Raw genomic sequence first — 12,360 nt, 5'->3', positions numbered from 1 at the left:
GTTAATAAAAACTAAAGGCCACCATTAAAAAAAAATACTGAGAAAAATCCCTAGGGCAAAAGTAAAAATGAATTCAAAAAGTAAAAAAAAATGACGTGAAAAGTTAAAATGAAATTGAAAAATTTATGCCATTGCATATTCACCTAGAATAAAAGTATGAATGATGGTGTCTCTTGTTGAAATATGCATCACGCTTTCAGTACACTGAATTCCACGGTCACTCCACTTATTTTGCGTTTTGTTCTCAGTTGAGGACAAGCGCCTTGTGTAGGTTTATCCTCAGGCACCGCATGGGGCAGCTGAGGAGTGTCCTGAGCTCATGGACAGCGCACCTCTCGCTGGGGCCCACACAGAAGCCTAACAGCATCCCATCAGAAAAAGGATGCATTTGTTTAGTTCTTCATATCTGTCTTTCTCAATGGAAACTTAACACTTTTACTATGATTCATTTGACAGTGTTTCAGGTTTTCGCAATCTCTTTGATAATCCTGGGAATTAGGAATATCAGAGGCTCTGCCTGCACCCCGCAGAAACGTCTCAGTATAACTGTATAACTATGCAGGTTACTATTGAGTAATCCTATCCTGCGATAGGGTTCTGAGGACATAGTTTTGACATCAGCTTCATGGGGTTTTTGGTCGATCGGTCGGTTGGTTGGTTAGTTGGTTGGTTGGTTGGTTGGTTTTGGGGCCACACTCACCAGTGCTCAGAAATTAGTCCTGGGAATGCTCAGGGGACCTCATGTGGTGCTGGGATTCAAACCTGGGTCAAGACGCGTGCATGGCAAGCACCTACCCGCTTTCTGTCGCTCCAGCCCTGATACCAACTTTTTAAGAACTCACTGTTGTTTAAGTTCAGTAGCCTGCAAATATAATACATGAAAGATCAGTCAAAATAAACATATTTTGCTTAGTCATCTTTCTATAGATTCTTACTCCACACCCAAAAGAACGTAATTCTTGTCAGCAAGATTCTGCTCCTTCCCCAACATTTTACACCGTGTACTTATGACTGTGTTTTCTTTTGTTTGCAATGATGGAAAGATTTAACTCCTTATTTATCTTCCATCAAATTGCATCAGAGAGATGGTACAGTGGGTCAGGCTTGCCCTGCAAGGGGCTAGCCCAGCTCAATCCTCAGCACCCCACATGTGGCCCCCAAACAAACAAAAAAATTACATCATAATCAATTGGAAAATCTTTTCGCCTGTTTGTTTCAGGGGCCATGTTCGTTGCTCAGGCTTGCTCCTGGCTCTGCTCAGAGGTCACTCCTGGCAGGCTCCAGGTACCATATGTAGTGCCAAAGGTTGAACCCAGGTCTGCTGCATGCAAAACAAACGCCCTGCCCACTGGACTATCACTCTGAGCCTGGAAAGCCGTAAAATGATTCAAATTCTGTGCTTTTCATATCTGAATTTTTTTTTTTTTGCCTTTTTGGGTCATACCCGACGATGCTCAGGGGTTACTCCTGGCTCTGCACTCAGGAATTAACTCCTGGTGGTGCTCAGGGTACCATGTGGGATGTTGGGAATCAAACCCAGGTTGGTCATGTGCAAGGCAAACGCCCTACCCACTGTACTATCACTCCAGCCCCTCACATCTGAATTATTATTTGGGACAGAGGACACTTCCCTTGGTGCCCAGGGCACCACCTGGAACATGCCTGGCAGAGCTTTTCGGGGGAGGGTACTGTATGATGCTGGGTTCAAATCTAACATTTAAACCTGGCACATTCAGGCATGCTCTGGCGCTTGCTACTCCGCCTGACCCGAGAGGCATCATTTTATGTGCCACCTAGGAGCCACCTCTTTGTCCAGGAGGAACGTGGAGAAAGGGCTCTGAGGAGGCGGCAGCGAGCAGGATGGGCGATGAGATGCGAGATGCACGCTCCTGTCTGCACTTGTGACTGCTTGTGTCACTGGGTCTGAGGTCCTGACCCCACACATGCAAAGCCTCATCTCTTCTGCCAGGCTATGGCCCAGCCCCGGGGGTGCTTTTTAATTGTATCTACTTTTACGTATTTTTATTTTGGAGTTTGGGAGCTACGCCTGGCAGAGCTCGGGGTTTACTCTTGGCTCTGCACTCAGGGATCACTCCCGGTGGGCTCAGGGGACACTACGGGGTGCCAGGGACCAAACCCAGCACAGCCTCCGGTTTCAGGCAGGTCTGATTAGGCAGGTCTGATTTATAATCTTGGCATATCCTGCGCGTGTTCTCTGGAGAGAGAAGCTGCGTGCCGCGTCTGTTTGCAGAGACTCCCCCACTCCTGCCGTTTGGCCCCTCTCCACTAATCAGCCAGACAGGACTGGCCGTGTGCTGTGCTGGGGTGCAGGTGGGAAACCCTTGATTCTGCCCCTGGCATGGTGAAGAAACCAGTCTTGGAGTTGCACTCACCTTGCGTTCAGCCCCGAAAGGTGTTTTGATTTGGGTGGGGGGTGTTCATTCGCCCCTTTGGGTGCCGACTCTGAGCTGCGCCGCTAGCCCAGTTGGTCTTGATGTATTTCTGGCCAGTGTCTGAAACCTGAGGGCTTGGTTTGCTTTAGGCATGACATCTTCCTCCCTGTGGACACACTTGTTTCATGTTTTTGGAAGGAAATATGGTGGATGATGCACTCAATATTTTGCTTTCAAGAACAGGTTAGTTTGTTTTGTTTTTGCACACCCAACAGTATTCAGGGCTTACTCCTGGCTCTGTGCTCAGGGAGCACTCTTGACAGGGTTCGGAGGACCATATGGGATGCCAGAGATCGGACCCGAGTCAGCTGTGTGCAAGGCAAGTGCCCTGCCAACTGTACTCTTTCTCCACTTCTATTTATCTTTTCTTTTCAATATTTTTCCTGTTGTTTCTATATAGTATGCATTATTTTTACGAGTAGAAAAAAAAATCACACTTTCAAGTAATGTGTTAACATACAGGTTTTTTTTTTTTATCTTGCAATTAGAAACAACTGACAGGGTTGCTATTTTTGTGTGGATGACTGGTAATTGAATATAGTGGTTTGTCTTTTAAAAAAATAATGCTGGTTCTGGGCTGGAGCGATAGCACAGCGGGTAGGGCGTTCGCCTTACAAGCGGCCAACATGGCCGACCCGAGTTCGATTCCTCCGCCCCTCTCGGGGAGCCCGGCAAGCTACCGAGAGTATTCGATATGCCAGACACAGTAACAACAAAGTCTCCAATGGAGACGTTACTGGGCCCGCTCGAGCAAATCGACGATCAACGGGAGGGCCTTTACTTTACTTTACTTTACTCTGGGGAGATAGCACTGTCTCCCCCGTTCCCAACCCCCCACCCCCCCCCCCAAAAAAAGGCTCAGCTGTTTGTTCTTAAAGTAATAAAACTTCTGCTTGATCTCAAAGAAATGTGGGCAAAGAGGAATTAAAACTAACTCATTTCCCTTTTTTTTTTTTTTTTTTAGATGCCAGAATTTCAGAGAAATTCAGTTCGCATCAAGAACCCGACAAGAGTGGAAGAAATTCTCTGTGGTCTTATTAAAGGAGGGGCTGCTAAACTTCAGGTGTGTTGAGAAGCGTCGTCATCTAATAAGCCTTTATTTTCAGTGTTCAGCAGATTCACTCATCTTGTGTTCTGGGAAAATGCGGTTGGATGACGTTGGGGTGGATACATGGCCCTCCCTTTGGAATGGAAAGTCTAAGTGATGCAGCTGTAGAGTTGGTCTGAAATAATGAGAATAGCTTTGTGGAAAGTATCGGGGGCCTGGAAGCAAGATTAATTCAGCCAGGTGGCCGCACGTGATGCTGTGCCGTTCCTGTGCCCTGAGCGGGGTCCCGGGACTCTGCGATCTGGCACCACAAGAGCCTTCAAACTTGGTGCACGGCAAGGTGCGTGCAAGTACCTGAGAGATGTGTGAGCACCCTGGCTGGAGCACTGCCCCCTGATGGGCAGCCAATGTAGCAGAAAAGAGCAACAGCCAGAGGCAAGGGGGTGGGGGATTGGGGGGGGAGAGCCTCCTGGCTCATGCACTCAGGAATTACTCCTGGCGGGGCTCAGGGGACCATATGGGATGCTGGGAATTGAATCTGGGTTGGCTGCGTGCAAGGCAAACACCCTACCTGCTGTGCTATTGCTCCAGCCGCACTTTAGATTGTCTTAAGAATGTTGTGAATATTCTTGAAAATGTTGTAGTTTCAAGTTGCTGTTCCATCTTGAAAATAGGATGTGGGACTGGAGCCATAGTATAGCTGGGAGGGTCCTGACCTTGCACACAGCCAACCCAGGCTCTATCCCCAACACCCTATATGGTCCCCAGAGTCCCACCAGGAGTGATCCCTGAGCGCAGAGCCAGGAGAAAGCCCTGAGTGCTGTGGGTGTGACCCAGCAGGAAAAAGAAATAAAATATAAATTCAACAGGTGATAGCTGGTCTTTCAAATCTTCACCTTTTTTTTTTTTTTTTTGGCCACATCCTTCGATGCTGAGGGGTTACTCCTGGCTCTGCATTCAGGAATTATTCCTGGTGGTGCTTGGGGGACCTTGTGGAATGCCAGGGATCAAACCCTGGTTGGCCACGTGTAAAGCTAGTGCCCTACCCACTGTACTATCACTCTGGCCCCTCAAGTCTTCACTTTTAAAGAAATACTTGAAATGAAAATTAGCAGGCTGGACATTCAGTTAAAAATTACTTTTTTAGGGGGGTGGGAGTAGAGGAAACCGGGGGGCCCACAACAGCAATGCTCAGGGCTTACTCCTGTCTCTGCATTCAAAAATTACTCTCGGCAGTGCTCAGGGGACTATATGGGGTGCCAGGGATGAGACCTGTGTTGGCCGTGTGCAAGGCAAATGCCCTACCCACTGTCAGTCATTCTGGCCCCTTTTAAAAGTATTTTAAGCTGTGACCCAACCTCCTAGCTGTCAGGAACTGGCAGCTTGTCACCACGTGTCATTCCCGGTGTAACTTTCTTGGGTAAGTCGAAGCCACATGCTGTGACCGAATGTCAACACCTGCTGTGGTTTCACTGCATCATCTGCATTCTCTTTATTGATCAGCATTATTTTATGTGTCACCTGCAACTGCAGATTCATCTAGTGAGTTCCAGAATTGCCTTTTTTCTGGTAGTGGTTGGTCCATTAGGGCTTTCTGTAGGAACTCCCATGAAGGCGAGAGAGAGACTGACTTCAGTGGCTGGGCTGAGCATCGTCCCAGGCTCCCAGGAAGCGGCAGATCCTTGCTGGGTTCTCACAGATCTCCCCTTTTCTTACAGATAATAACAGACTTTGATATGACACTGAGTAGATTTTCCCACGAAGGGAGAAGATGCCCAACATGTCATAGTAAGTGCATTACTCATGAATAAACGCATAGATACTGCCACCCTTTTCTCTGTGTACTGTCCAAGACTGACTTTTTCTTCCCCTTCCTTTTGCTCATTGAAAGAGAGACTTGCAGGGCTGGAGCGATAGCACAGCGGGTAGGGTGTTTGTCTTGCATGCAGTCGACCCAGGTTCAATTCCCAACATCCTATATGGTCCCCCGAGCACTGCCAGGACTAACCCCTGTGCATTGCCGGATGTGACCCAAGAAGCAAACAAAAAAGAAAAAAAGAAAGTGAGACTTGCTTTTTATCTTTTATTTTGGGAAATTTGCTTTTTCCCATGATAACAGCAGCATTGGTCAAATACTCTCCTTTCTCAACATGTTGTTCTGTGTTTATATTGTTAATATATGAATTAAGTAGGAGAATAAGTTATTTCATACATCTCAAAATGTGTGGCTAAGATAATTATACTTTTCTTGTTTTTCACTGACTTTTGGTACGTAATTTGAGAAAGTATTTTGGTAATTTGTACAAAAATTGCCTGAAAATCTTATCCATTGGTCCCATGATTCCTGTTTGAAGACTTTTTTAATCAACTAATCTTCACATTAGGAACAAAAATGTTTTTATTCACAAAAATAGCAGTAGCTAAGTTCAGCATTTAAGTTACAAAAAGCAAAAGCTTGGAAGTAAACTAGAAATGTTAACACTGTGGAAATGTTCACAACGATGATAGTACCTATAAAACAGAAAACATGCAGCTATTGTGAACAACGTTTACAGAGAACTTTTAGTTATGTGAAAAAATACAGAGTACAATGTGAAATGAAAAATCAGCAGAGTTCAAAATTATCGATCTTGTTTCATCTCTTCATTTAATTGATGCCACATAAAAAAATTAAGACTGAAATGATATAGACCAAAGTATATTGTTGATATAACACTAATTTTTATTTTCTTTACAAACTTGTTTTTTTCATATCATACTATTTGTTATCAAGAAAGAAGTATATTTCAAAAATGAATTCCATGTTTCTTTCAAATTAAAAAGGAAAGAAAAGGGGGTAAGGGTAAGAAGACTAAATTTTTAAGCCCAGTAGTAGAATGAAACTGTCATTAATCTTGGTTTGAAAACCAGTAGATTTGGTGCTATCGAGATCAAAAACCATAATGATTGTGCTGATTGTGATTGACGTGGCATTTTTAAACTTCCAAGAAGAAAACATTATTATGGATGGTTATTTCTGTTCATTCCTATTTTGCTTTTCTCTTTAGATGTAATTGACAACTGTAAGCTGGTTTCAGATGAATGTCGAAAAAAGGTAAACACTAACCCAGAGTTAGATAAACAGTAGCCTGGATGTTAGTCAGAGACCCACTGTTCTTTTTGCCTGGGGATTTCTATAGTTCATTCACAGAAACATGTCTGGCAGCAAAGTGATTATATTTATACTTGGCACACAGAAAATACTGAACAAAACTAAGGTCTATTACATGGATCATATAACTCTCAGCATGGTTTGGTGGGGGGTGTTTTCTCTCTTTATTGTTTATTTCTTTATTTATTTGGGCCACACCCTGGGTGCTCAGGGCTTACTCTGGGCCCAGTTCTCAGGGATTACTTTTGGAGGGGCTCAGGGAACCACATGGGGCTGGTCCTGCTGGGAATGGAATTGGGGGTCAACCATGTGCAAGGCAAGCACCTTACACCCTGTGCTGTCCCTCTGTCTGTATTTTATTTTATTTTATTTATTTATTTTGGCCTTTTGGCTCACACTCGGTGATGCACAGGGGTTACTCCTGACTTTGCTTGGGAGACCATATGGAATGTAGGGGATTGAACCCAGGTCAGCTGCGTGCAAGGCAAATGCCCTATCCACTGTGCTATCGATACTCCAGCCCCAAGTTCGTTCTTTTGGACTGTCCCCTCCTTCTCTGCTTTGTTGGCAGCATCTCAGGGTTTTCGTTGGGCATTGTCTTACTTTGCTTCTTTATTCACTGGAAACAACATCATCCAATATTTGTCTCTCCTGACTCACTTCACTTAGCACGAGGCCCTCCGGGTTCTGAGTTGAACTGAAACGTGAGATTTTGAGAGTTGGGGGAAAGATCAGTTGTGCCACACCGCAGCCCAGGTCAGGGCTTACTCCTGGCGGTGCTCAGGGGACCACATGTAATGCTGGGGACTGAACCCAGCTTGGAAGGCAAATGCCCTGCCCGCTGTACTCCAGCCCCTATTTTGTTGTTGTTGTTTTTCTGTCACACTTGGCTATGCTCAGGGCTTACTCCTGGCATTACTCAGGCATTACTCTTGGTGGTGCTTGGGGAACCATATGAGATGCTGGGGCTCGAACCCCGGGCAGCCCCATGCAAGGCAAACGCCCTACCTGCTGTACTATTGTTCTGGCCCTGCATCTCTGGAATCGTCGTGACTGTGTTCTGTGTTTATTTCTAGCTGTTAGAACTAAAAGAAAAATATTATTCAATTGAAATTGATCCTTACCTAACCATAGACCAGAAGTGTCCTCACATAGTTGAATGGTAAGTGTGTCAAAGGTAATGGGAAGGCTTATATTATAATGAGATAAATTATATTTACCTCTCAGGTTTATTTCTCTTCTAAACTATATTTAAATATTTATGAATAATTATGCAGTAATTAAATACAATAAAATTACATTTTATTCTCTAATCACTCTGGAGTTTGTTTGTTTCACTTTTTCTTTCTTTTTTGGGGGGAACCACACCCGGCTATGCTCAGAGCTTATTACTGACTGCTTATTCCTCACTCTCTGGTGGGGCTTGGGGGGAGTGTGGGAATGCCAAGGATTGAACCTACTGTGCCTGCTGTGTTATTGCTTTGCCTGTTTTGGGGTTTTTTGTTTGTTTGTTTGTTTTTGTTTTAAGATGAAGGTCAGGGGCTGGAGAGATAGCATGGTGGGTAGGGCACTTGGTTTGCATGCAGCCCATCCAGTTTCCATCCCTGGCATCTCATATGGTCCCCTGAGCACCTCCAGGAATGATTACTGAGTGCAGAGCCAGGAGTAGCCCCTGAGCATCGCTAGATGTGGCCAAAAATACATAAATAAAAAGATGAAGATCAGTAGGAATAAATTTAAAATCCTAAACATACATCTTAAAAACAAATTTAGTTTTGGTTTTGAAACACACCTGGCAATGCTGAGGGCTTACTCTTGCCTCTGTGCTCAGGGATCATTCCTGGTAAGCTCAGGGGAACATACTGGGTGCTGGGGATCAAAAAACCTGGTCGGTGTCTCGCAAGACAAGTGCCCTGACACTGGACTATCTCTGTGGCCCCTAAAAACAGCAAAAAAAAAAGTCAGTTATTTGATCAGGATGCGTATGAATATATAAAGAAAAAGAATTATAATTTAAATTGAGTCCAGACTCATTTGGAGCCAGCAGGTGACAGAGTCACTGAGAATTAAATTTCTGGTGGTGGTTATGCGAAGGGAAATGCAGCGTTGCAGGGCAGGGTGCTTGCCCTGATGCAGCTGATCTAGATCTGATCCCTGGCACCCTATCTGGAACCCTGCCAGGAGTGATTCCTGAGCACAGAGCCAGAAGTAAGCCCTACACACTTCTGGGTACAACCCCAAAACAACTACAGCAAAAACATATATTTAAAAGGCATCATTGCAACAGACCTTTGAAAGCCTTGAGTCGACTCAGTGATGACGCTGTTTCAGAGAAATGTCGACGGACACTCTGAGTCAGCCAGAGCAGCCTGTCCCAGGGGAATGGTTTGACTCCTGACTCGGCCCCTAGTTGGGTACTGCAGGAAAGACTTGCAAACAAGACTCTAGACATTTATGATATTCTGATTTATCAAAACGTTTAAATGGATGTTGAGATGCCTCCCCAGTGTCCAGTCCCTGGTTTCAGAATATTAAGAGACCAGGAATGATGATATTTTTCTTCATTATCCTATAACCTGGGCTGGAGTGATAGCACAGCGGTAGGGTGTTTGCCTTGCGCACAGCCAGTCTGGCCGAGCCGGTTCGATTCCTCCGCCCTTCTCAGAGAGCCCAGCAAGCTACTGAGAGTATCACACCCGCACGGCAAAGCCTGGCAAGCTCCCCGTGACGTATTCGATATGCCAAAAACACAGTAACAACAGGTCTCAAAATGGAGACGTTACTGGGCCCGCTCGAGCAAATCACTGAACAAAGGGAGGACAGTGACAGTGATCCTATAATCTGACAGAGTACTTTGTACAGTCAGTGATTATGGGATGAAATGTTGCAAAAAAGATTTGACTCGTTCTCCATGCCTGTAAAAGTGGAAGTGGACTTAGATACAGAAGGACTCTCTAGCAAAGAGAATCTTTTTGCAATGGAATAAGCATGCTAGGAAAATGTATTGCTCCTGTTAGGAACACCAGCCAGGCGGTAGGATTCACTTAGGAATATTGTCCAGGAAAGTCTTACACAAAAAGGCTTTTATATTAAAATGCTGTGTTTATGGGTGAATTATAAAGCACCAATATGTAAACTTTTCCATGACAAGGATTTTCCCTAATACTCTCATACTAGGCAGCATTTTCTGTACTGTTGTGTTCCATGAGAGTTCAGAATGCAAACATGTGAAAGAAAAAAATTTTGCTTTAATTTTACTGCAGTAATAAAAATGTTTATGCTTTCTTAGGTTGACCTCAGTTCTTCAGTGTAGATTGAAGAAAGTTTTATTATACCATTAGCACATTTGCACAAAGCCAGAGATGGGCTTGACCTAGACAACATATAAGAATATGTAGATCCCACTTTGAGACTCCTGGGGGAATATATTCTCTAGTGATCAATTTAAATCTCTAAAACCAAAAGCTAAAATATGATGGATGAAATTCTGCTTTGCTTAATTTGAAGAACAGGGATGGAAGTTTTCATTTTCTGTAATTGATATTTTCTTTTTCTTGCTCGTATTTCCAGGTATACTAAATCACATAGCTTGCTGGTTGAACAAGCTATACCAAAAGATAAACTTAGAGAAATTGTGGCAGAATCTGACATTATGCTCAAGTAAGTTTCTTGGGTGTTTTTATTGTCAACTGTCTATAGACTTGAACTTGTTGTGGCTGTGTTCGCATTTGTGTTTTATTAAAATAACTTGTAACATAAAAGCATAAACAAAATATACCACCTATCTCTCACAAGACACTAGTGAAATAAGGATGTGAGAACCTAGGTGAAACCATGGTATACAAAGTTGTATTTTCTTTCTTCAGATTAGAAATTTCAGGAAAGTACAAATTGGGGCCAGAGCAATAGTACTGCAGGTAGGCACTTGCCTTGCAGGTGGCCGACCCAGTTTGATCTCTGGCATCCCTTAGGGTCTCCCAAGCACCACCAGGAGTGATTCCTGAGTACAGCGCCAGGAGTAAGCCCTCGGCAATGCCAATGTGGCCCGCAAACAAAAAACTGTTTCAAATGTATGGAACTAAAAGCATTTTGGATTTCCTTTGCAATTCCATTGCCGTGTACACGGGGTAGGGGGTGGGAAGGTGTGGGGGACACAGGCCACTCTATATGCTTGAGCCCAGAAATACAGCGGTGCCTGGCGCAAGTGTGCTGACAGTTTCCAGGGTTAGAGCCCTGCACTCCGGGGAGAACATGCAAATTTGGGAGTTGCACTTGAAGCCTTTTGAGTGCCAGGCGCAAGCTCCCAGGAAGAATCAAAGGAAGAACAGATTTTCAGAGCAAAACATGAACTGCAGCTGCCAGGTCTTAGGTAAGAGAGGTGCCGACTGGTTTGTAGCAGGGTAGGGAAGGAGCAGGGCTGCAGCTTGCCCTTGGGTTTTCCAGTGTACGGTTTAATCCTTTACTACTAAGCAGTATACATTTGGAATAGTCTCTGCAGCATATCAATATAATAGCATCCCAATTCTTATTTATTTATTTATTTTGCTTTTTGGGTCACATCCGGAATTGCTCAGGGGTTACTTCTGACTCATGCACTCAGGAATTACTCCTGGTGGTGCTCGGAGGACGATATGGGATGCTAGGAATTGAACCCAGGTCGGCTATGTTGGCTGCGTGCAAGGCAAACGCCCTACCCGCTGTGCTATCGCTCCAGCCCCAGCCTATTCTTATTTATATGATTAGAATTTATTAAAAGGCCAAAAATCATCATATTTATACTATTACTGTATAAATGATGTATAAACAGTAACAATGTGTAACTGGACCAGTAACTATATAAACAATAACAATGATGGTCCTCATTCCCCTGATCCTGAAAGAGCCCTCCATATGCCATCGGGCTACACTAGCACGACTGGGACAAGTGGAAACGTTACTGGTGCCCACTCGAGCAAATCGGTGAACAACAGGATGACAGTGAGACAGTGATACAGTGATTTATACTATTAGCACTTATTAGAAGGAAAGTAAAATATCACCTGTTGTTTGAAAATACTGTTCTAGTTCTAATGTCACAGGTATCAGTAAGAGCCCTATTGGGCACTGTTTGGAAATGCGCGTGTCAAGTAAGCCTCTGGGGCATTTAGCTTCTGTACTTTCAGGTTAACAGTTTCTGACTCTTTGCAGGGAAGGCTATGAGACTTTCTTTGATAAGCTCCATCAACACAATGTCCCTATGTTCATCTTTTCGGCTGGAATTGGTGATGTACTAGAGGAAGTTATCCGGCAAGCTGGTGTTTATCATCCAAATGTCAAAGTAGTGTCCAATTTTATGGATTTTGATGATGCTGTAAGTACATACTTTCAAGATGTGAAAATATTTTAATCATGTAGCTGCATTTCATTCTTTTTTTTTTTCCTTTTTGAGTCACACCCGGCGATGCTCAGGGATTACTCCTGGCTCTGCACTCAGGAATTACTCCTGGTGGTGCTTGGAGGACCATATGGGATGCCGGGGAACAAACCTGGGTTGGCTATGTGCAAGGCAAACGCTCTCCCCTCTGTACTATCACTCCAACCCCTGCTATTTCTATTTTTTAAAACATATGCCCTCCATCTTTTATTCCCCAAGTTCTGGACTCATACTAAAATTATTAGAACTTCCTTTAAAGCCATTTGATGTAGTGGCTTCACAGACTTAACATCTT

The 12,360-nt window shown here is 44.1% G+C and overlaps 1 protein-coding gene across 4 annotated transcripts in view; it reads left to right on the top strand.

The window, feature by feature from the left end:
* Positions 1 to 12,360, top strand: part of NT5C3A (5'-nucleotidase, cytosolic IIIA) — a 53,626-nt gene that overhangs the window by 39,258 nt on the left and 2,008 nt on the right. For all 4 annotated transcript variants that reach the window (XM_056118240.1, XM_056118242.1, XM_056118244.1 and 1 more), the window contains 6 exons: positions 3,418 to 3,516; positions 5,220 to 5,289; positions 6,549 to 6,595; positions 7,729 to 7,814; positions 10,223 to 10,312; positions 11,840 to 12,002. In XM_056118240.1, the coding sequence (XP_055974215.1) occupies positions 3,418 to 3,516; positions 5,220 to 5,289; positions 6,549 to 6,595; positions 7,729 to 7,814; positions 10,223 to 10,312; positions 11,840 to 12,002 (555 nt within the window). The remainder of the gene's footprint in view (positions 1 to 3,417; positions 3,517 to 5,219; positions 5,290 to 6,548; positions 6,596 to 7,728; positions 7,815 to 10,222; positions 10,313 to 11,839; positions 12,003 to 12,360) is intronic.

Source organism: Sorex fumeus, unplaced genomic scaffold, assembly GCF_029834395.1.
Source record: "Sorex fumeus unplaced genomic scaffold, SorFum_2.1 ptg000037l, whole genome shotgun sequence".
Taxonomy (NCBI): domain Eukaryota; kingdom Metazoa; phylum Chordata; class Mammalia; order Eulipotyphla; family Soricidae; genus Sorex; species Sorex fumeus.
The sequence above is the reverse complement of the archived record's forward strand: the minus strand, read 5'-3'. Positions and strand labels throughout refer to the sequence as shown.